The following is a 26,113-nucleotide window of genomic DNA, read 5'->3' on the forward strand; positions in this document are numbered from 1 at the left end:
AGAAAAGAAACTCTTCACTCAACATTATAAGGAACACACCTATGTAGTTTACTCCGCAGGAGATAACCCACCTGCTTAGCCTCAAATTGGCATCTTGCTATACCCTTTCGCAGGCACAATTACCACGTAATCACTTAATATTTTTGAGTTTGAACTCATCAACACGACATGAAAATCTACTTCGCTCCACAATTAAACAACATGACAGATCCCTCAACGCACTCACAACTCTAGATTGTATGTTACATTAAAACAGGAATCAAGTACCCAATAGTAGACTTTTGAGTCACAAGTAAACTTTATTCGTCTCATTCAACCCACCTGACACATCCCGCATTCACATCATACTCATCATATAGTCATTCAACCACCCATTGAGCCACAAACTCTACTCGTAGGGATACTACCGACGTATAAGTCCAAATGCACAAGTTCTCACATCCGAAACTACCGAGCTTAAGTTGCGGTCTAACCCTGGCCTCAAGTCCTCCAGACTGGCCCATCACAAAAACATAGGATACTCATCTTGAATCTCGTTCATGGAATCACAAGCCGATTATGCACAACTGATACCGAGCGCTCACCTGCGCACACGAATGCGTGGAAGGAATTCAAGGAGTTATGTTTCAAGCTGAATCAATTCCGCACGATAGAATACAAGAAAGGGAAATTTTCCTAAGGGTTCAGCAGCCTCTCGAAGATAAGTACAGACGTCTCTGTACCGATCCGCAAGACTCTACTAAACCTGCTCATGGCTCTTGAGACCTATGTAACCTAGGCTCTGATACCAACTTGTCACGACCCAAAGTCTCACCCGTCGTGATGGCGCCTATCTCGATACTAGGCAAGCCGTTAATGTCACTAAACCACAATTTCTTTTAAGTTTGAAAATATAATATTTAAATATAATCCAAAATCTCCCAAATACAAATACGAACACTCCCCAAAACCTGGTGTCACTGAGTACATGAGCATCTAATATGAATATAAAGTCTGACTGATAAAACCACTGTCTAAAAGTATAGAACAGTACAATAACTGAAAGAAAGAGAGTCAAGGTCAACGGACTCCAGGAAACTACCTTGATTGTCTCCAACTGATAGCACTCTAAGATCTAACGGTCGCTGTGTCCGAAAGTATCTGGATCTGCACACGAGGTGCAGAGTATAGTATGAGTACAACCAACTCAATAAGTAACAAGACTAACCTCTGGGCTGAAAGTAGTGACGAGCTTAGCAGGTATAGTCCAGTATAAATAATGGTACAGAAATGTAGGCATGCTTTCAAGTTCAACAATTAAACTCAGTACAAGTGAAATAGATCAATACTGCATGATATGAGGAATATGACATCTTAGTAGAAAAACCTCATGTAATACTGGTCACAAATCATTCGGTCACTCGGTACTGTTTATGGCCAATCCGGTCCAGGGATATTCCATCCCGTATATATATACACATCGATTGACAGTTAGTCATTCAGTACTGTATAAGGCCAATCCAGCTAACAGTCAGTCACTCTGTACCGTATAAGGCCAATCCAACCCTGGGTAATTTATCCCCAAATATAAATGATACGGACAAGATCCATGTCCAGAAAATTCATCACAATATAAATAAGTAAGACAAGTCCATGCCCTGGGAAGTCCATCCCGAATATATAATCATCTACGCTCACTAGGGGTGTGTACAGACTCCGGAGGGGCTCCTTCAGCCCAAGCGTAATATAAAGCCGATATGGCCTACTGCAGGCGGGCAGTCCCGATCTGTATAATAAATAAGCCTATAAGGCCTGCTGTAGGCGGGCAGTCCCGATCCATATAATAATAAATCCAATAAGGCCTGCTGCAGGCAGGCAACCCCGATCTATTTGATAATATAGCCAGTAAGGCCTGCTGCAGGCGGGCAGCTCCGATCCATAAAATAGAACCTATAAGGTCTGTTGCGGCGTGCAGCCCGATCCCATAATAATAAAACCTATAAGGTCTGCTGCGGCGTGCAGCCCGATCCACAATAATAATAATAATAATAATAATAATAATAATAATAATAATAATAATAATAATAATAATAATAATAATAATAATAATAATAATAATAATAATAATAATAATAATAATAATAATAATAATAATAATAATAATAATAATAATAATAATAATAATAATAATAATAATAATAATAATAATAATAATAACAGCCCTGATCCCATAAATATCCTCACAATGGATGAGCATGACTAAGTATGAAATGTATATTTTAAAATATTTAATTCAACAGTAACACGACCCTATGGGTCCCAAAATATCGGCACATAGCCTAAACATGATCTTTAATACGAGCCTCAGCTCAATTTCTCTAACACGTGGAGGATACGCGGATAATAACATAATTCTTTAATTTTACAACTCCACAATATTTATTTAAATCACCATTTCTATAGTGCACACCCACACGGTCGTCACCTAGCATGTGTGCCACCTCTAACAATTGATATAACACAATATTTAGGGATTCATACCTTCCCAACCAAGTTTAGAAATGTTACTTACCTCAAACCGTATAATTTCTTACTCAGATATGCCTTTGCCTCGCGAATCAGCCTCCGAACGCCTCAAATCTAGTCACAATTAATTTGATTTAGTCAATACAACATATAGGAATTAATTCCATATGAAAAATACTAATTTTCCAAAACAAAATCTGAAATTTAACTCAAAAATCGCCCGTGAGTCCCACGTCTCGGAATCCGGCGAAACTCACAAAATCCCAAAATTCATTCAATTACGAGTCCAACCATACTAGTTTCACTCAAATCCGACTTCGAATCGACATTCAAATCCCAAAAATTTATTTTATGAAATTTCTACAATTTTCTCCAAATTTTCATCTTAAAATACTAATTGAATGATGAAAACAATGATATATTCATGTATATTAACCAAATCTGAGTTAGAATCACTTACCCCGATGAATTTTTTGAAAAACTCACAAAACATCGTCACAAACCGAGCTTCCAACGTCCAAATGTGAAATAATACCCTAACCCTCGGTTATATAGTACCACGTATGATCTCCTAATGTGCGGTCCGTACATTTTCAAGGGTTGTCCGCATATTTCCAAGTTCTACGGCCGCAATCCAAATTATGCGGTCACACTTCACAATGACTGTACTACCAGATTTTGGTAAAATGCCCATAACTTTCTGTACAAATGTTCAAATATTTAAGACTATACATTTCTAGAAACCAGATTCAAAGGGCTACAACTTATGTTTTTGAATCATCTCTAAATTCCTTGTAGATTAAAAGATATATGCTTACGAAGTCGGACCAGCGAACCTACGAAATCACCTTTTAGCAGCCGCAAGAAGAATTCTGCGGACCGTACAATTTCAACTGCGGTCCGCATATCTTCAAGTGTGGGCCGCACAATTCCTACCACCCAAGGACTTTGGGAGTTTGCGGCCGCATTTCTGCAATCTAAAATGTGCCTTCCGCACTTCAACTGTTCCATAACATCGTCAGAGTGTCGAAATACCCGGACTCGCTCAAAACTCACCCCGGAACTCATTCGAGCCGCTCGGGATCCTGTTCAAATATACCAACAAGCCCTGTAACATAATACGGACTTACTCGGGATTTCAAATCACGTCAAGCAACATCGAAATTACAATTCACACCTCGATTCAGACTTATGAGTTTCAAACTATTCAATTTACAAAACTCAAGTCGAAACATACTAAATGAATGAGGAATAACTTCAAATTTGGCACACAAGTCATAAATGACATAACAGAGCTATTTCAATTTTTAGAATCGGATTTCGATCCCGATATCAAAAAGTCAATTCCCCGGTTAAACTTCCAAAATTAAAGATAAGTTTTTATAGCCACAAAAATATTATAGTACGTTAAACCTACAAGTTTCAGAAGTCCTATATAAACGTGGAAATGTTATGATACATTTAAAATCATAAGTTTTAAAATTCTTTCTTTCTTTCTTCCGTGCTTGTCAAACAACATCATATAAATATCTATGGCTTGTTTTATAGCCTATTTGGCCAAGCTACTAAATCAATTATTTTGAAAAGTGTTTTCCTTAAAGTGCTTTTCAAAAAATCACTTTCGGTGAGAACTAGTTTGTGTTTAGCTAATTAATTTGAAAAGCGCTTTTGAGCAGCAATTAGTGTTTGGCCAAGTGTTTAAAAAATATTTTTAAGTGTATTTTATCTCAAATGTATTTTTTAAAAACGTGCTTTTGAGTAGAAGTTACTTTTGTCTTCTTCTCAAAAACTGACTTCTACTTAAAAATATTCTTTTTCCTTTTACTGGCCAAACACCTTAACTTTACCACAAAAAAATACTTTTGGCCAAAAAGAAACTTAGCCAAACAGGCTGTTAGACTACAAAAATTTCTTAATTTTCATACGCGATCAAACAATCACATAAAATGAGATCAAGAGAATAATTGTTCTTTAATAAGCGTGTAAAAACTTATTTGACAACTGAATGGAAACAAAGAAAGTACTAGCATTTTGGAACTAAAGATAAATAAATTATTAGGCGCCTGATTAAGATCAATTAATATATATTCATACTTTAATTTATTATTGTCAAAACTAAAATTATTTGAGTCGAATAGGGTTTTTTCCCTTTCCGTGCCGTCTCTATTTTCCTTTTTCCCTGTTGTGTCTCTCTAATAGCATGTTGGCTAAACTGGAAAAATCTGCTTATTTTGATAAGTATTTTTTTTCAAAAGTGTTTTTCGAAAAAGTATTTTTGGAGAGAAACAGTTTGTGTTTGACTAATCAATCTGAAAAGCACTTTTGAACAATAATTTGTGTTTGATCAAACTTTTCAAAAAGTGCTTTTAAGTATCAAATTACGAATAAGGACATGAAAAAATTTACTTAGTATTTAATATTATATGAATAAATAAATAATCTCAAATATTTATTATTAAAGATAATAATTAAGTTTTTTTATTTTATTTAAGTAAAATATAAAAATAAAATTTAAAAGTACTTTAATTATTTCAAGATGATTTAAATATATCAAAAAAATTATTTAACAAATATAAAAGCATTCATCCCAAATGTCATAGTATATTAGAAAGTTATCCTAAAAATAAAAAGAAATATTAATACATTAGGAGAGTTCAATAATATAATATCTAATTGTAGGTATTAGGTTTAAAATAAGCAAGACTATTTTACTATATACCATATTTTGCTAAGGATATTCTTGGTAAGAAGAAAAATCAAAACTGCTTATACTTCTGTTTTTTCCCAAAAATACTTTTTTCTTAAAAAAAAAAAAGCTTGGTCAAACACCTCAAGTTGAGAAAAAAGTATTTTTTGAGAAAAAAAAATTACTTTTGGGACGGAAAAAACTTGATCAAACATGCTATAAGCTTACAGAGGGAATAAAGAGAAAAGAGCTCTTGGTTCTGTCTTAACTCCCCAAGTTCCAAATGCTCTAAAAACACCATTTCTATTTTTAGCAGCAAAACTTCTGAATACTATCTATAAGCTCTAAGATGTTACGTCACCCATTTCCCCTTTCTCTACCTTCCAAAAATAGCAATCCCTTTCGTTCTCTCCCGATTCCCCCTTTGACCCTCCTCTCCTTTCGTCATACTTTAGATTAAAAAAAAATAAAATAAAATAAAAAATAAAAATAAATAAATATATATATATATATATATATATATATATATATATAGGAAAAGGTTCAATATATATCGTTCTGTTACAGGGACTACTTGTACAAGTCAGTGGCGGACCCAGAAATTTGTGCAAGCGGATTCAATTTTAGAAGTACATAACTTTAGTCGTAAAATAGTAGTTATCAAGTGGGTTCAAATAAAATATTTATACAAAATTTACACAACTTTAATTCTAATTTATACATATACACAATATTAATTTTTAGCGAAGCGGGTTCAGTTGAACCCGCTAGCCATCACGTGGGTCCGCCACTGCCCTCTGTTCTATTAGGGGTCGTTTTGTATGAGGTATAAGTAGATATAGTCCTGGTATAAAATTTTAATACCACCTTAATACTTTGTTTGGTTAGCAAACCTGGTATAAGTTATCCCGAGATTAAAATTAGTATCAGAATAACTTATACCTTGTAGGGCGGTGGGGTAATTAGTGCCGGAATAACTTATACCTTCTTGTTAGAAATTATGCAATTATCATTTTTAATACAACATACCAAACAATGGATAAAAAATAATATCAGGATAACTAATCTCAGCATAACTTATCCCAACATAACTTATCCCAACATAAGCCGTATTAAAATCAAACGACCCTTATAGTATTATTTTATGTGACAATATCTTTTTGTTAGTTCCTTTTACAAAGAATATCATTCATTTTTAGAAATATTGAATTTAAAATTTTTTATTTTATCTGTAATGACATGTTTATAATTATAAAAATATCATAATAGGTTTAAAATCATAGATTTTCAAAATCTTTCTTTCTTTTTAAAAAAAAAAGGAAGAAGAAGAGAGAATCATGCCACATAAATTAAACAGAACAACAATAACAACAACAACAACAACTCAGTAAAATTTTACTAATGGGATCTGAGGAGGATAGTGTATATGCAAACCTTACTCCTACCCCGAAGGAGTAGAGAGACTGTTTCCGAAAGATCCTCGAGTCAAAAAAAATAAAAAATAAAAGAATAAAAATAAAATAATATTAGTATCATATTACCAATCATAGAAAAAATAGTAACACCACAAAATCTACCACTAATGTGTAAAGCAAAGGGAGACACATAAATTAAACAGAGGAAATAGTAAATCTTAATGATTCAAGTTGACATGAAAATAGTTACTACTATTATAATTTAGTTAATTGATGAAAATTTAGTTTAAAGACTGAATTTATCCCTTCAAAGCTCAAACTTTAAAGTTCAATTACTTGTCTGTTAAATAGTTCTTGCATTTCTAATCTCTCCTCCTTGGAACCCGCGTTGTGTTTCTGTACAGTCTCAGCTCTTTCTTCACACGGCGGAGTTTATATTGTCATTACATACTCTATTAGATTTCAACCCCTTTTTGGTATATCCAAAACCTTAGTATTACGGGTTCTCCACCCTTTTTCCCAGTTCATTTTTTGCTTCTTAGCCATATACAACATGTGTCTTTTTGTTGATTCATTCAGCTAGACAACTTCAGAATTTGATTGACAGCTAAAACCTTCAAATATCCAGTTAAAAGTCTGGCTTTCTGGGATGCAGTGAAGATCCTGATATGTGCTCAAAGGAACCATTTCTTGGATACTGTCAAGTTCCTTAATTGAGATTCAGCCTTTATCGCTCTGATTCATCAAAAAGAAAAGAAAGAGAATTGGGGAAAGATTTTATAGTTTGATATTGGATTCTTGGAAAATTTGAGGCTTCTCTAGCAAAAACTTATTGGGTGATTTTTGTTTGTTGGACATCTTCAAATGGAGGGTATTGTCTCATTTGATGGAGGTACAATGTCTTCACATATAGATGAAACATTCAACAATGCAATTGAGATGATGAATTTTGAAGCATATGCCGGATGGTGCACTAGCCCCTGTGCTATAGAACAAATGTTTGCCTCTTATCCATCATTTTCGCCGATTAATCCAATGCCCATCAATTATGCACCTTTTGAACAATTGAACTTTGAACAACAGTTTCCCTGTGAAGGGGAAAATTGGATGTTTCAGCAGAATAATGATGACCAGTTACGCGATTCTAGTGAAGAGGCTGATTATGTTTCTGATACTGACAACTGTATAATCCCAAAGTCACCTTGTCAATCACTTCCGGAGCGAATGCTCAAGGCATTAGAACTGTTTAAAGAATCATCTGGTGGGGGAATCTTGGCTCAGGTTTGGATTCCTATGAAGAATGGTGATGATCACTACATTTTAAGCACCTGTGAACAGCCATTTCTACTTGATCAAGTTCTATCTGGATATCGAGAGGTATCCAGGAAATTCACTTTTGATGTGGATATGAAACCAGGATCTTTTCCAGGTCTTCCTGGTCGAGTTTTTACTTCGAGAATACCCGAGTGGACATCAAATGTTCAGTACTATAAAGAGGCCGAGTATTTACGTGTACAATATGCAGTTGACCATGAAGTCCGTGGATCGATTGCTTTACCAGTTCTAGAGGATGATGGACATGATTCGTCGTGTTGTGCAGTACTAGAACTAGTCACTACAAAAGAGAAGTCGAATTTTGATTTGGAAATGGTACATGTTTGCCGGGCTCTACAGGTTCTTGCTTTAATTCTATCAGTTCCTTTGTTTTTCATTGCAAAAGTACCTTTTCCACTGAGAGAGAATTTTATTTCAGCGTAATGAGGATGAAAATAGATGATCCAAAAACTGTAATATCTTCCGCAGAATATATTTTGGAATATGTTTAAAAGCTTGATAAGCAGGCTAATAGTCTTTGCTTCAAGTATAACTTTTGACTACTAGGCTTTTCCTTTTTAGTTTTTTAGTTTTTCTTTTTTCGGGGTGTGTTGTTCATAATAAGTATCGATGGATGAAGTTTAGATCGAATATTATTGCCTTTAAGTGCCTTTGATTGGATATCGAGAGCTTTAAAAAGAACAGAAAACATGATTTCGCATGAATTAATTGTCTTAACAATTTCTTCCAATATAGTGTATGACAACTTCATATTGTAAATTTTCACTTTCATTTTTTTTCTGGTGATGCTCGTGATGTACAGTAGTTAAGTTCTTTCCTGTCAGCAGAGAAAATGTTTTGTCAGTGTTCTTCCTTCAGTAATATGTTTTAGTTGGATATGTAGCCCGGATACAGGGGAATTTTTGGTTGATCAATAGTCAATCTTTATGTGTTAGTTCATAGCTGGCCTGCTCGAAAGTTTATGCTGATGATCATCTCTTAATCTATTTTAGTTGTATCCTCAAGAAAATAATGGGTTAAGATTACTGTGTGGTCATTTTGCAGTCCGTAAACTTAAGGAGCACAACACCTCCTCGATTTAGTTCCCAGGTAATACTCAATGTCTTAATCCCATCTGTGATCTATACATTGTTTGTGGCCATTTCTTTTTGTCTTGGAATATTTTGTTCCCTTCTAATTTTGCTTCCTTGCAGAGTCTCTCAAAGAATCAAAGAACTGCTTTAGCTGAGATAAAAGATGTTCTACGAGCAGTTTGCCATGCTCATAGGTTGCCTCTTGCTTTGACGTGGATTCCCCGTATTTGTACAGGAGGATGTATTACAAGCTCAGATGAAAAAAGTGTATTATGTGTTGAGAATACAGCTTGTTATGTGAGTGACAAGGAGATGCACGGATTTCTTCATGCATGTATGGGACATGATCTCGAGGAAGGACAAGGTATTGTTGGGAAATCTCTCCAATCCAACCATCCCTTCTTCTACCCTGATGTGAAAGAGTACCATATAAGTGAGTATCCACTTGTTCACCATGCACGGAAGTTTGGTCTAAATGCTGCAGTTGCTATCAGATTACGTAGTATATTCACCGGTGATGATGATTACATATTGGAGTTCTTTCTTCCTGTCGATATGAAGGGAAGCACCGAACAACAGCTTCTCTTAAATAACCTCTCGCGTACCATGCAGAGAATTTGCAAAAGTCTGAGGACAATATCAGATGTTGAATTAGTTGGACAAGGGGGTGCAAAGTGTGGGTTACAGAGTGAATCGGTTCTGGATTTAACACCAATTGACTTGTCAAGGAAGATTTCTCAGCATTCTTTATTAGGCAGCACTTTAGATTTGAGTAAAGCAACTTTAGACGTATGTGATTCAGAAATAGCTGGAATGGAAGCTGATGGTTCTCGCGAACAGGTACATCACTTAACTCAACTTCCTTACTGTTATCTAGCTCCCCTAGCTTATTTGGTGGACTATGTTTTACTCTGCTTAAGGTCTTAACTTGTTCTATTTTTATAAACAGAATCTTTTTTTTTACCCTTTTTACGTATTCTTGAGCGAATGTCTTTCGCTCTTGAGAATTGTTTTTCAGTAACTCTTACTTTATGTGCTCCTAGACAAGTTATGTTCATTCTATATGTTTTTAAATTCTGATCTCATCCTTTTTGTCTGTCAATACTGAAGTTATTGCATTTTATTTTGTAGACAATGAGTGTATCAAGAAGACAGAAGGAGAAAAAAAGAAGAGCGGCAGAGAAACACGTCAGCTTGAATGTTCTTCAGCAATACTTCTCTGGGAGCCTCAAGGACGCTGCCAAAAGCATTGGTGGTAAGAATTCACGCTCTCGTCTAGTGGAAACAATCAACTAATTTAAACATTCTTGAAAAATGTATTATTATGTTGGTATGTTTCCCGTTCCATTGGGTTGTGATTTTCTGATTCAGAGAGATACCTTGCAAAAGCTTAATGGACCTTGTCAGATTTTTGTGGTCGTCCCAAATTGGGGCTAATATACACGTACTGAGTACCATCTCTTGTCCCTCTATTTGCCTTCTAACGTGATTTTGGGCTCTAACCCATACATCCCAACTCTCCTATCACGATTCGAATATGCTATTTTTCTTTGTGCCAATTCAATCTCTAATTCTATGTATCTGTTAGTAGTGCCTGGAAATTTAGGTGACAGCTTAATTAAGCCAAAAGTTTAGCATACCCCAAAGGAAAAACAAATGGGAGACAGAAGAAAAACCATTAGATTAAACTATGAGCTGTTCTTCAATGATTTTCTTAAAAGAAAAGTGTCATTATCAAAGGATGCAGACTCTTTAAGGTTTAAAAAGAAAACTGTTTGAAGTTGAAATCACAAAATTAACTAACTTGCAAAAGATGGTTAACACTTTTTTGTTATGTGTTTTTTTAGTGTGTCCGACTACATTGAAAAGGATATGTCGGCAACATGGGATCCCAAGATGGCCATCCCGAAAAATAGGCAAAGTGAATCGTTCTTTAGTAAATATACAAACTGTGCTTAAATCAGTCCAAGGGATTGAAGGAGGATTAAAATTTGATCCAGCCACTGGAGGTCTAGTTGCGGCAAGTTCTATCCTTCAAGATTTTGACTCAGAGAAAAGTATGCTCTTTCCCTGCAAAGAAGTCTCTGTGAAAAATCCAGATTCCCAGGATGCTGTGTCTGTCCTCCAAACTTCATGCATTGACAACCACGACTCTGTGGTGAAAATGGAAGAGGATACACATGTGGATGGAAACCAACTAGCAGAGTCAAACAGTCCATTTTCTGGATTTTGTCATGGCTGCAAATTGGCTGCATTAGATGCAGGGTCGCCTGCAAGTCAGGACAAAATGCAATGTACCAACTCTAGAAATGTGTCACTAGGTTCTTTCTGTACGAAAGAAGGATGCAGGAGTTGTCGTTTGAGCACAAGCAACTTAAAGTTGGACAATTCCGGCTGCCATTTCATCAGTCGATTCCCACATTCCATGCCTGACGCTGATGATGTTGAGAAAAAAACTAGAGCAAGTAACGAAATGGATGGAGATGATGTTGTTATGGAACATAACAAGGGAAGTTCTTCAGGGATGACAGATTTGTCCAATGTGTCCGGTTCAATGATGAATGGCAGTTCATCAAGCTCTCACAGTTTTGGTGAACGAAAGCATACCAAAGTTAAGGCAAGCAGTGAAGATGGTGGGTCATTAATTACCATAAAAGCTACTTACAAGGAAGATAGAATCCGATTTAAATTTGAGCCTTCAGCAGGGTGCTTTCAACTCTATGAAGAGGTTGCAAAGAGGTTCAAACTGCAGACCGGGGAGTTCCAGCTCGAGTATCTTGATGATGAAGAGGAATGGGTGATGTTGGTAAATGAAGAAGACTTGCACGAGTGTCTTGAGATACTCGATTCTCTTGGTACTCATAGCGTAAAATTTCTTGTTCAAGATGTGTCATGTGCTATAGGTAGCTCAGGCAGCAGCACTAGTTGCTTTTTGACGAGTGGCTCTTAGTTATACAGTGCAGAGAAGCTTCTTGAGAAGCTCAGGCAGCAGTAGAGCTCTTTGTTCTACTCTCACTTTTATGCAGTTGATATCGAGTCATCGGTACTTGATCCCGGCAAGAGATCCTGATAAGAAAAACTGAAATCCATAAGAGGATGCACTAATAGAAGCATTATACTCGGCCAAAATCATTTGTTAATATGTTACATTTATATTGTGTATAGGTAAGATAAGTGTCAGGTAATTGTAAGAGTTTAAAATAGTTAAGGCACTAGATCTCAAGTGCCTCAGCTGCTAAAAACTGTTAGTTTAAGATAATGCTTAAAGGTAATGGTGAAAAGTAAGCTTTAAGAGTCTTTCTATAAGAAATACAAAAAGTTGTCATATCTTTGCATGAATACTTGTAGACAATAAATTTGTGTGGAGAAAATAAAATCAAAACCGAAAAATATTGTAACAATCGTAGTATTTTATTTCAAATAATATGAGTGTACAATCTCTATTGATTCTACTTTTCTAATATAAATTCAAAGGACTTTGAGCTTGACCTTGAATTTGAATTTGATTTATCCGTCTTGAATTCAACTAGCACGAACTTTGATTTGAACTCGTACTACTTGAACTTGATTTGTCCTTCGTTCTTGAGTTTGAACTTGATTTGTCCTTCGTTCTTGAACTTGAACTTGATTGCTTGAAGCTTGAAATTTGTGGAGGAATTTGCAGCATTTGATCCACAAGCTCTTTCTTACTTCTTGTTATAACTTCTGGTGTCTTTTCTGGGTTATGAAGACCCTTATTTATAGTTGTGGGAGGGAAGAGTTATGATAAGAATAAACTCTTTCCGACCAATCAAATTGAAGTGTGACAAGGCCGCATTTAATTGGCCAGAACATGTCGCTTGCATACGTGGCGCGATTTCATTAGCCTTTTAATGTGACTTGGCATGCCTTGTCATTTGGACATGTGGCATGATCCTATTGGCTCTTCCGTTTGACTTGGCGTGTCACGTCATTTGACAAGTGGCACCAAACTGAGCCTCTAGGAAGATGAAATCTTGGGCCTAATGAAGTGGGTTTATCACTTGTAGCCCAACTAAATGGTCTAACCCAATGGATTAAGACTTATTTATTTAATCTATATATATTGGATTTATCTAATTAATTCAATTATATTAGCCCATAATATTTATTTAGACCAATATATCTTGAATTTAAAATATAGCCCAAATAATTTTATGATTTAATCCAATAAAATTTAGATGCCTACAAATGCCCCCTACTTCAAGACTTGTCAGGGCATAAATATGTCGAGTTTCGAAGACTAGACTTGAAGTATCACGAATTAATATGTAATTTAAAGTGCACTGTAGATGTATTCACGCATTACTTCAAAAGAATTGAAATAATAAGATTCTGCTTAAATGAGCTTCCAATACATATAGACCAATGTCCAAACACTTGGTTCATTTCTAGAAGATTCACGTGGCCTTTGGCAGAATGCCAATAAGAGTCATGTTCTAACTTTTAGGCCAAGAAATCACAATCCATCTTGCCAAATATATTGCATTCCTTGTTTAAGGAAGTATATACGTATAAAGCTATATTCACGCACAGTGCCTCGTGCAAGCATGGAAGGCCGAATCTTTTGCTAGCAGCAACCAATTAGATTTGAGATAGAGAGCCAAATTATATTCCAATTGAAATCATAACAAGAAAAGGATTCTACTCTGCCTAGGAAAAGGAGCGCCTGCCACCGCCTCTCTCAGCATCTAATCCCACATCGGAAAACACTTTTAGAGTGCTCTCTTTCATAACCTATATAAACCCATAGTTCTCATGTTAACCGAGCATCAACCGTGGACGCCTCAAGTCAGTTCGACTTCTGGCTTTGACGATTAGGAAGCACTAGTTTGAAGGTGACTTTCTCCTTCTATTTTTTTTTGCTTTTTTTTTTTTTTTGCTTTTTATTGCTCGCTCTTGTAGGTCAACGTAGAAGGATATGCTTTTGCTTGGCAAGACGATCCATGCATGAAGAAGGCATTCATAGGGTGTGAGGGGATGAATACTCATCCTTGCCCGAATATCGAAGAGATTACTCTCAATGTGGCTCGACTATCGGAGAGATTACTCTCAAAATGACCCGACTATCAGAGAGGTTACTCTCAATGTGGCTCGACTATCGGAGAGATTACTCTCAAAATGACTCGACTATCAGAGAGATAACTATCAATGTGCCCCGACTATCGGAGAGATTACTCTCAATATGGCTCGACTATCGGAGAGATTACTCTCAAAATGACTCGACTATCGGAGAGATTACTCTCAATATGGATCGACTATCGGAGAGATTACTCGCAGAATGACCCGACTATCAGAGATATTACTCTCAATGTGCCCTGACTATCGGAGAGATTACTCTCAAAATGACCCGACTATCGGAGAGATTACTCTTAATGTGCCCCGACTATCGGAGAGATTACTCTCAAAATGACCCGACTATCGGAGAGATTACTCTCAATGTGGCTCGACTATCGGAGAGATTACTCTCAAAATGACCCGACTACTGGAGAGATTACTCTCAAAATGACCCGACTACCGGAGAGATTACTCTCAAAATGACCCGACTATCGGAGAGATTACTTTCAATGTGCCCCGACTATCGAAGAGATTACTCTTAATGTGCCCCGACTATCGGAGGCCATTTCATCCATTTAGACTTTTATGCCCATTCTAATATTCTTGATTTGGACTTTGATGACTTTTTTTTTTTTTGGGTAGCCCGAAGAGATGGCAAATTTCAGAGACTATACCTCACCTTCCTCCAAACTTAGATATCTCGTAATCGAGACTGAAGATGGCATAGAACAAACCAAGCTTTTGGTTCACACCCCACAAGCTGGCCGGTATGCAACCTCATGGCCTTCTTTGACGAACTCCCTTCATGTAGAAAACTGGACCTTGAAGCACAAGTTTACTTCTAATCCATTGTCCAAGATGTGGTCTCTCCAAGCATCAATCCATCGCCACGTAAACATTGTTGGTACCCTTCCAAACTTAGGGCATCGCATAATTCAAGGCGAAGTACGTTGGGGAAACACAACAACAATCGAGGGTGAGTATCGTCATATCCCAGGATATTGGGAATGGGCTAAAGATGTACTTGGTGGAAGCCAACAAACCCTGAGTATAGCAAAGATTTACGATGCTGTCTATGCCTCACTTTTCACTTATGATCGGAACTCGAAAGATGAAACATATATAGCAGCATTCTTATCAATTTGGCTATGTACCTTTGTGTTTCCCAAGGCAAAAAACTCCATTCGTCCCGAGACTTTTTAGATGGCAAGCATGATGGCAAGTGGACGAAAGATTAGCCTTGCGGTCCCAGTTTTGGCGAGTATTTATCATGGTTTGAATAAGATTTCGTGTTCTTCCCAACTTGATCAGGTCAAAGTTTGTTTTCCCATCCATTATGTTTACGGCTGGCTTGCACATTACTTCAAAACACATTATCCACTTGCTAAGGGTCCGTCTGTCCCTTTGATGGTGGCATACTCAGGAGAGGGAGCTGCGAGGTACTTTGACGAGAAGGATGCAAGAAAACGCATCCACAATGGGGAGGATATAGTTTGGACACCAACAATGTTAACTAATTCTCGTCCTTATTATTATGTGGATAACGATGCCCCTCAAGAGTTGGAGTCAAATTACTTCATGAGCTTATGTTTTAATTACCTCCCTTTGAGGTATGGTAACTCATTCATCATCAAGCCATATAGCCCGCATCGGTTTGGTCGTCAATTTGGGTTTTACCAGAACGTCCCCGATTTTTTTGAGAATGATATACGTAACGCCTCTCTAGATGAAGGACTCAGATTTTGGAGGATTTGCACATTGTATCGGTCTATGTCACGTGTGGCTTTTCCCCCAACGGGAGATCCTGTGGAGAAGCCTTTCTCCACCAATTATATGTCTTGGTGGGAGAAAGCGCATAGAAAGTTTCTCGAGAATAATTTACAAGCTTTGGTAGACAATGTTGGGCTAAAATCTACTATCCCTTTAGGAGGTGAAGATCAAGGTAATGGAAAGATGCTCTCAAAAGTCAAAGAACCACCTACTCCAATTCCAAAAGTAGTTACACAACATAAGAAAAGGAAGCTTAAATCCTCAAAGGCAGCTTTGAAAGAAGTGGTGTGCACTTCAACAGATATAGAGAAACACCCTCAAGTTCTTCCATTTAGCACGCAAGTTCCTCAAGATACAAGCCAGAGTACCAATGAAGATCAAAATTGGAAAAGGAAACGGCCTAACCCAGTAGAGATCGTAGAGATACCAAGTGTTGATAGTCCCTCAAGAACGCATACGACTTGTAACAAGGAGGTAAAAATACAATCAACCTGCCTTTTTTCTTTCTTTTTTAGTCGAACGAATAGCTTCACTAAAAAAAATATTACCCATTTTATTTGCCTTTTCCTTATGCAGTTTAATGCCATTGGGCATCCGGTGGTATCCCCACATGACAAGCCGCAAGTGAGTAATGAATCTATTGGAGTGCCTACATCTAAAGTGAAGTCGTCTTCAAAGGCATCATCTCTTACTCATGACGAAGCCCTAAAAAGACAAACTCCAAATGGGATATCTCCCGTCCCACCAATGACAAATGCAACAATGTCTATTTTTGAAGGAAAGAGCATTGTCTTTAATCGCAAAAAAGGAATTCATCTTGTGACTTTGGGAGGATATTTGCAAGAGACTCTCCAAAACTCGTGCAGAACTGCTCTCATCTTATAGGGATCAAATCACTGAGATTTTCGAGGATATGAAGAAGGCGAATATTTTAGATCTTTCTCCATTAGAGTGTTTACTAGATTCTCTTTTCGAGCTTGCTGCTTCATATGACCAAGAGCGATCCAATTTGGCTGATAAGATGAGTCAAGATGAGAAGCTAGAGCTGATTTCCAAAGCTAAGGAGCGTCTTGAATCATTCAAACTTGAAGTAAGTAAGAAAGTCAAGAAAGTTTCCTCTAGTAAAAATAAACTGAAGAGAGTTGTGAAGAAATTCCAGACATTACAACGAGAGAGGGAGAACCTCGAAGGTATTATAGAAGCGACTCAAAAGGAGGTTGAAGAGATTCAGGCAAAAGTTTCAGCTGTCGAGATTGAGGTCTCTTCATATGACAACGTAAATTTGCTGACTGTTGATGATTCAGCCAATTTGGAGGAGAAGAAGAAGAAGAACCTGGAGACTATCTGTCAAGAATTGATCAACTACAAGTTTTGTTTAGATTAGGCTATTAGCATTATCTCCCCTTTTATCTTTATGTTAGATTGACCTAGTAGATATTTATTTTATCTTAAATAAGATTGCTTCTCTTTTGCTTTACATTGCCCGACATTTATCTTAATCGCATAATTTTCAACTTTACGCGCTTGTAACGAAAGATTCATATCTTGTCGTGGGAGAGTCCAACTAACGAACCATTTGATTTCTCGAAAATTAGACTTCAATAATTTTTTAATCAAACACCTTCAGAATCGACCTAGATAATATTTTGAAACCAATTTTAGATTCCACCACGTAGAAAATTTCAGATTTGCACAGTCTCACAAAAAGAAAATCATATCTTGGTGTAGGAAAGTCAGAATCACGAACCTTTTGATTTTTTGGAAACTTAACTTACAGATATATAACATATACAAAATGCAAAATTTAATGCCTTAAGGATAGTTTCAGATAATAGTTCGAAATCAATACTAAATTCTGACACGGCGACGATTTCAAATTCGCGCGACTTCACCAAAACTTTTGTATCTTGATGTAGGAATGTCGAAATCACGAACCGTTTGATTTTTTGGAAACTTAACTTACAGATAAATAACATATCCAAAATGCAAAATTTAATTCCTTAAGGATAGTTTCAGATAATAGTTCGAAATCAATACTAAATTCTGACACGGCGAAGATTTCAGATTTGCGTGACTTCACCAAAACTTTTGTATCTTGATGTAGGAATGTCGAAATCAAGAACCGTTTGATCTATTGGAAACTAATATGCCGACAGTTCCAAATTAGCACGACTTCACCAAATTTTTGTATCTTGGTGTGGAAGCCTCGAGATCGCAAGACCTTTTTAATTGCAAAAAATTGAAATTCAAGAGCTTCATTCTCACCAAATATCTTGGGTTCAAGTCTTACTGAATTTGAAATGTCGTGAAGGCTCGCCAAAATAAAACTTCAAGGTTTGGATTATCATGCATAACGAATTCCCGGACTTCGATGCAAATGCTTGGCAGCCTCCTAAAAGATATTAATCATTTTATTGAAGATACCAATTTACCATAGCGGCTTGCCCCCTTCAAAATTGGATGAGATCTAAAGTTTAACAGAAGAATGGTATCTCAACTCGATTTTCAAGTGCCAATTGAATGGATTACACTCCATCGTACTTAATTCGGACAATGATTAGGGGATTATGTATCTTTTGGACTTATGTGACTGAACTCAGAATGAAACTCTAAGCTGCCTACGTACCTCGGTGAAGATGATCAAGTCATACCGTAGTTCAGAATGAGTGATTTTCTTCTTCTTTTTTTTATTATTATGTCCTAACTTTTTCCTAGGCCGCCTCTTTCTAGGTTTTCAACCTAGCAGACTTTTGTTTTTGTGGGTCGTACATTGTTTAGACTCATGCGGGTCGGGAGTGTAGGAACATGCAATTTAGGCTCATGCGTCAAGGAGCGTTGCAACTTCAAGGATAATACTTCTTTAAAAACTTGCCATTGATAGGGCCGATTCTCATGCCGTCTACATCAACCAGCTTGTAAGCCCCACTTGAGTAAGCTTCTTATACGACATATGGACCATCCTATTTTGAAGTGAACTTCCCTACAGGTTTATGGGAGGTAATAATGGGTCTTCGTACAGCAAGGACTTGATCTCCTACTTGAAAGGATCTCGGGCAAACTCTTTTATTGAAGGTACGAGACAATCAAGCTTGATAACATTCAAGACTATGTTGAGCTTCCAACCTCTTCTCATCAAGAGCCTCCAACTCTGCTAATCGAAGTCAAGCATTTTCTTCATCAGTGATCCCTTCTTGAATAACTAATCACAATGAAGGTATTTGACGCTCGAGTGGCAAGACGACTTCGACTCCATAAAAGAGTGTATAAGGGGTCGCTTGTGTTGGCGTGCGGTGCGTTATCCTATATGCCCGTAGAGCTTCTTCCATATGGTCATTCCAATCTCGTTTGGATTTGGAGACGACTTTCTTTAATAAGTTGCATAGAGTTTTGTTGAATGCCTCAGCTAGACCATTGGTGGCAGCATTGTACATCGAAGAGTTACATTGCTTGAAGCCAAAGAGATAACAAATTTTGTTCATCAACCTATTATCGAATGGCTTTCCATTATCCGTTATTATGTAACGAGGAATGCCAAAGCGGTAGATTATGTTTACTCGGATGAAACTTGCAACATTTTCCTTATTTACCTCCTTAAGAGCAACAACTTCAACCCATTTTGAGAAGTAGTCAGTTGCAGCCAAGATGTATAGGTGCCCACCAGAGGACTTTGGCAGTGGTCCAACAACATCCAATCCCCAAGCGTCAAACAGCCAGGATGCCACAGTCGGGTGCAAAGCTTCAGGAGGTTGATGAATAAAATTCGCATGGAATTGACAAGCCTTGCATCTTCGAACGTAGTCCAAGCAATCTCTTACCATCGTTGGCCAATAATATCCCATCCTTTTTATATGGAAGTGGAGCTTTTGGTCCAGACTGATGTGACCCATATTCCCAGAATGTGCCTCTTGCAAAGCTTGGAGTGCTTCTTCTTCCCCTAAGCATCGCAAGGGTACTCCCTCAAATGACCTTCTGTATAGAGTATCTTTGTAGTAAAGGAAGCGAGGTGCACGACGACGGATTTCAGTCCTTCTCCTAGGATTTTCTGGAAGTATCCCATAGCTTAAATAGTCGATAATGGGTTGTCGCCATTCTTCTTTCTCATCTTCAGAAACAGCGACAAGATGTTTAAGTTCATTTCCTTCACCTTCAACCTCATTTGGCGGCAGTACTACCCATTTTTGGCAGACAGTAACTTGCGCTTGATCAGGCAGGGTTAACGATGAAGCTAGGGTAGCTAAAGCATCAACCTTCTTGTTTTCTTTCCTTGGTAAATGTTGAATAGTCATGTCACCGACCCATCCCATTACTTTTTTGGCATAATCATGATATAGGCTTAGTTCAGGTTTCTTGACCTCGTAACTACCTAAAAGCTGGTTGATCACCAACTGAGAGTCACCAAAGACTTGCAACTGCAACCGCTTCATTTCGACAGCCATTTCAAGCCCAAGTATTAGTGCTTGATACTCAACAACGTTGTTGGAGCAGAGTTGCGTCAACGTAAAAGAGTAGGGCAGAACTTCACCTTGAGAAGTGACAAATACTACACAAGCGCCAGTTCCTCCGCGATGTGCGGCACCATCAAAGTACATCTTCCATGGAGGTTGAACTTCAATGACTATTGCGTCCTTATCAGGCAGTTCATCAGTTAGCTCCCAATCATCAGGTATATGGTGATCTGCCAAGAAGTCTGCCAATGCTTGTTCTTTTACAACCTTTTGAGGGATGTATAAAATCTCGAATTGTTGAAATTGGAGATACCATCTCGCTAGTCGATCACTAAGAACATGTTTTGACATCACGAACTTGATGGGATTTGCTTTAGAAACAAGACGATCAACATGAGCTTGAAAGTAGTGCTTCAACTTTTAAATTGAGAAGACTAGCGCCAAACACAACTTTTCAATTGACGAATAATTTAGCTCGTTTGGTGTCATCATCCTGCTCAAGTAGTAAAAAGAATTTTCTTTCCCCTCACTATTTTCTTGGGCCAACAGCGCTCCAACAGACCTTTCTTGTGCTGAAATATATAGTATCAACGACTTTTCAAGTATAGGGGCTGCTAAAACCGGAGGCTTCATCAAGTAGGATTTAATGTTTTCAAAGGCATTGCTACACGCTTGGTCCCATTTGAAAGGGATACCTTTCTTCACAAGGCTACTGAATGGTTGGCACCTCCCAGCTAGGTTTGAGATGAATCTCCTAAGGTATGCTAACTTTCCTTGCGGACATTTTAATTCGTGAATATCCCGAGGCTCAGGCATTTTCATGATTGCATCTACTTTGGCTTGATCAATTTCAATCCCTCGATGTCGGACAATGAAACTAAGGAACTTTCCGGAAGTAACTCCAAAGGCGCATTTCAATGGATTCATCCTAAGTTGGTACCTCCGGAGCAACTCAAACACCATTCTCAAGTCTTTCAAGTGGTACCCCTCTTTCTTGATTTTACCACCAAGTCGTCCATATCGCATTCGACATTTTTGTGGAGGAGGTCATCAAATATATTCTGCATAGCCCTTTGATAAGTAGCATCAGCGTTCTCCAAGCCAAAAGGCATTACCCTGTATCAATAAATACCCTTGGGGTGCGGATGCAGTAAGCTCTTCATCTTTTGGTGCCATGCAAAATTGGTTATAGCCTGACGAACCATCCATAAATGACATTGCCTCATACCCAGTAGTAGCATCGATCATCAGCTCTGGAATAGGAAGCGGGAATTCATCTTTGGGACACACATTATTGAGATCCCTGAAGTCGGCGCACACTCGAATCTGGCCATTCTTCTTCCTTACAGGGACAATACTTGAAACCAATGTTGGGTATTTAACTTCCCGAATAAATCCAGCTTCAATGAGTTTGTTAACTTCGGTTTCAATCAGGGGAACCATGTCCGGCCTAAAGCGCCTTTGAGCTTGCTTAACAGGACGAGCGCCATTCTTGACCGCAAGGTGATGGACTGCTACTTTAGGGTCCAAGCTAGGCATTTCTTTGTAACTCCAAGCAAAGACATCCCTAAACTCCTTGAGTAACTCAATATAAGTGCTTTCTTCATCAACTTTTAGTAAAGCACTTAGGTAGGTGGGTCTTGGTTCTTCATCAGTGCTAAAGTTAACTTCTTTTAAGGCATCAATTGTTGCCTTCATCCCTTCTTTAAGTTCCCGGGGAGCATCTTTCGCATCTTCGTCTTCTTGAGGGTCCCCATAGTTGAAGAATATGTGATAACACGGTGAAACATTGTCCAATTTCTCGTCATCCTCCATTAGAGATAAAATACCACGCTCGCCTTGTGCAGTAACATGATACGAAGAACTCACACTTTCTTCGTCTTCATCACATTCTTTAGTGTAGACCACAGTGTATGGCTTCACCTTCAGTACCTCATCACACGAAACCATGACTTTTGTTTGACGCTTCATTCTAGAAGGAACCAAACTTTGGAAATCATTAGAGATCTTCTGAATTTTGGGCGAAGCGGGTGTTCTTGTATTTCGATAATTTCTCCGGAACTTATTCCCCTTCTTTAATGGACCCAATCTCTCAAATACGGAAGTTCTCATAGTTTATTTTCCAAGTCGATCAAAGACAGAAGGCATATTAGAAGCAGCAGATTCGTCTTCTACAGTGATATAATTGATTCTCGCCCTTCTTATGGAGATGCGCACTGGTGATGGTTGCTTGTATCTCAAACCTTCACGTGGTTGCCTCGTCGCAGCTTCTGATGGGAGCTTCCCTAACTTTGACGACTCATTGGGATTGTATCCAGCTGTTGCAAATAGCCTGTAAGCGTTAGGATTAAAACCTTCATCTGTTCTCTTTGTAGGGAGTGCCACATTCTGCAAACGATTTTGGGCTATAAACCCTGCAAGTGGCTTCGAGGACAACTTTACTGCCTCAATTTGTTTTACCGGAAGAGTTAACTCATTTAGCATGTTAGTTTGGAGATTAGATGATTCGCCTTCATCTTTCTTCCTTTTAGGGACATATTGGAGCGCGTGATTTACTTTCTTTCCATAAGGCGCAATATCCTCTTTATGAGATTTATTCGCGTTGGGTTGTACCTCCTCAGTAACAGATTTGGCTACCAGCAATCACCTCAGCTCTTTTAGTTGTGGGCTCGTCATTCTTGCTTTTCATGCCATCATCAGCTTTTAGCTCCTTCACAATGCAGTTCTTCAAGTAAAACTTTGCAACAGTGAAGTGTGACTCAGCCTCGGTGAATGGTTCGTCATCAGCAATTATCTTCTTCTCGACTTCACCTTTGTAGTATTTCAAACATTGATGGTAGGTAGATGGAACCACTTTATTCTCATGTATCCAAGGCCTTCCAAGCAAGACGTTGTATGAAGTCTTTGCATCGATCACATGCAGCCATGCACTTGATTGCATATCTTCAATGGTGATTCCCAACCTGATCGCACCTATGGCTCTTTGCCCCCCTTTGTTGAATCCTTGGATCATCACATGACTTTCTGAGAGTTCGTTTATGGGAATACCAAGTTCTTTCACAGTGCGAATTGGAAAGATGTTCACTGAGGATCCTCCATCAACCAAAATTCGATTTCCCTTTTCATCACGCATATAGCCAACCAGGTACAACAGGCGGTTATGAAGAGTGCCACCTAGCAGAAGATCGTCATTTGTGAACGTGACTTTTTCCTCGCACATATTAACTTCTTGAGGAATAGACTCGATGAGATTTTCTGAAGATGGTGCTAATAGTAGGTCATCACTCTTTTCTTCCCCTTTATCAACATTACAACAAGAGGCCTCAATACCATCATGAGAAATCTTCATGCGGAACCAACATGGCAAGAAATCCTCCAAGGTCACTGGATGTCGTGGCTTTTGAGGGTGGTGCACCTCCACTTTTGCTTTCTTCAAACGCCTAACTGGATTCCGTTTCCTTGGTCCTTTTACCATAATTTTCCTTGTTGGTTGTTCTATTGATTCTTTTCATGGGCTCCTTTTGTGGCGCCTACGACGAGTCACCAACGTCCAACCTTCATCATCATCAGGTTGATCGACTTCAACTTTATTATTCTCTAGTAATTCTCCATCTTTACTTTCTTTAAAACCACATAATTCATTCGGACTGAATGAGCCAAAGGTGATAAAGACTTTGTTTGCACTTGATTTCTCATCTTCAAGCACGATCTTCTTTTCACGAGCCAAGTCCATAACTTTATCCTTGAAGACAAAGCACTTCTCTAGAGGGTGGCTCACAAGTCGATGGTATTTGCAATAATTTGGGTCATTCATTTTACCAGCTTCATTTGGCCGCTTCATCTCCGGAAGCTCAATGAGATTTAACTCGAGGAGTTCTTGAAAAATTGCTGGCACATCAGAATCCAGAAATGGGTACTCCTTCTATTGTATTTTTTTAGAGTCAACTTCCCACTTGGTTTATCTTGAAAAGAAGTGGATTTCGTACTCTGCTTCTTGCTCACCTTTTTGTGAACTTCACATGTGATGTGTTGACATTCATAGCTTCTTTGTTTTCAGACCTCGGTACAAACTTACTCCATTTCCTGACTTCTTTCTTGTCGTTCCCTTTGCGAGGCTCATAGATAGGTAACCTTTCGTTTCCAGCGAAGGCCATGCTTAACTCCATGTCATGGGCATGAGTCGCAAGTTCTTCAAATATGCTAGGCTTGATACCTTGCAGGATGTAGCGGAGTCCCCAATGCATGCCTTGGATGCACATCTCTATGCCAGAAGCTTCACTAAGCCTCTCTTTGCAGTTAAGGCTTGCATTCCTCCAACGATTGATAAAGTCGATAACTGGTTCACTCTTTCGTTGATGAGTATTTGTAAGTTCTATCGTACTCACAGTACGTCTCGTGCTATAAAAGCGATTGAGGAACTCTTGCTCTAGTTGATCCTAGCTATCAATAGATCCAGCCTCGAGGTCTGTGTACTAGTCAAAAGCATTTTCTTTTAGCGAGCAGACAAACTGCTTGACGAGATAATCTCCATAAGTCCCATCATTGTTGCACGTCTCAACGAAGTGCGCCACATGTTGCTTTGGATTACATTTACCATCAAACTGTTGAACCTTTGGAGGTTAACAGCCAGCAGGCATCTTCAACATATCGACCCTGGAAGTGTATGTCTTTGCATATGTAAGGGAGGACTTTACAGCAACTTCATACTTGCTCTTAATGGTTCCTTCAATGAACTCCTTCAGGTGATCGATTGGAATCATCCACTCAGATGAGACAGGGATAGCCTTAGCGGATGCTACTTGTCTTGGGGGAGAATCACTCTCTGGAACTTCTGGGAGCTTGCCAAGTGCGTGGGTGGATTTTTCTTCCAGTAAGATTCCCACCCTATCTGTTAGCTTTTTAATTCTAGCATCTTGATTTTGCATGCACTTGGTCAAGCCAGCAATTGCTTCCGTCAAGTTTGCCAACTGCTCCTCCACAGATGAAGTGTTTGTCACCATGGCTTGCATGATTGTCGTGGACGATGGAGAGTAGCATGGATTGTCACACAGATTGATCCTCGATTGGCTCACGCTATGTGGTGTAAGTGGGGAGGATCCATCACTTGAAGCATCATCATTTTCCTTCACAGCAGAGTGCTTGGATCCGGAGAGGGCAAGCAGAGCAAGAGTTTTCTTGATCTTTTCAGCAACATCGCTTCCTCCTTCGGGTGCGTTTGTGGAAGATCTTACTCCTTTTGAGGATGAAGATCCAAAAACAGGGGTTGGTGCGGACGGCACATGGGGTGTTTGTTGTCCTAACGAGCTTGCTTTGCTCCTCGTAACTAGTCCAAAGCTTCCAAAAGTAACATCGAGGATGCTTTCCACATCAGCATAGAACCTGGAATTAACATCCTTGGTGGAGGTCGAGCTGGAGTTGATTTTCTTTGAAGCCATTTCAATGTTCTTGAACTTAGGTGATTTGAAAAGTTGAGATGAGAGGTAGAGATTGTCCCACTAGGTGTGCCAGAATTTGTAGACAATATATTTGCGTCGAGAAAATAAAATCAAGACCGAAATATATTTCAACAATCGTAGTATTTTATTTAATTTAATATGAGTGTACAATCTCTATAATTCCTCTGATTCTACTTTTCCAATATAAATTCAAGGGACTTTGAGCTTGATCTTGATCTTGAATTTGAATTTGATTTATCCGTCTTGAATTCAACTAGCACGAACTTTAATTTGAACTCGTACTCCTTGAATCTTGATTTGTTCTTCGTTCTTGAGCATGAACTTGATTTGTCCTTCGTTCTTGAACTTGAAC

The 26,113-nt window shown here is 38.3% G+C and overlaps 1 protein-coding gene across 1 annotated transcript; it reads left to right on the forward strand.

The window, feature by feature from the left end:
• Positions 1–6,955: 6,955 nt before the first annotated feature.
• LOC107821818 (protein NLP9-like) lies at positions 6,956–12,332 on the forward strand. The gene is made up of 5 exons (XM_016648280.2): positions 6,956–8,280; positions 8,986–9,030; positions 9,135–9,854; positions 10,146–10,269; positions 10,862–12,332. Exons 1-5 carry the CDS (start codon positions 7,471–7,473, stop codon positions 11,962–11,964), a joined length of 2,802 nt encoding a protein of 933 aa, XP_016503766.2. The 5' UTR covers positions 6,956–7,470; the 3' UTR covers positions 11,965–12,332.
• Positions 12,333–26,113: the final 13,781 nt, after the last annotated feature.

This window comes from Nicotiana tabacum, chromosome 15 (assembly GCF_000715075.1).
Source record: "Nicotiana tabacum cultivar K326 chromosome 15, ASM71507v2, whole genome shotgun sequence".
Taxonomy (NCBI): Eukaryota; Viridiplantae; Streptophyta; class Magnoliopsida; order Solanales; family Solanaceae; genus Nicotiana; species Nicotiana tabacum.

What these genes read in the sequence shown, in the direction of transcription:
- LOC107821818 (XM_016648280.2), top strand. Translation starts at nt 7,471, where the DNA reads ATGGAGGGTATTGTCTCATTTGATGGAGGTACAATGTCTTCACATATA. An exon ending in CTCCTCGATTTAGTTCCCAG is followed by an intron (nt 9,031 to 9,134) that starts GTAATACTCAAT and finishes GCTTCCTTGCAG; the next exon opens with AGTCTCTCAAAGAATCAAAG. An exon ending in CTGATGGTTCTCGCGAACAG is followed by an intron (nt 9,855 to 10,145) that starts GTACATCACTTA and finishes TTTATTTTGTAG; the next exon opens with ACAATGAGTGTATCAAGAAG.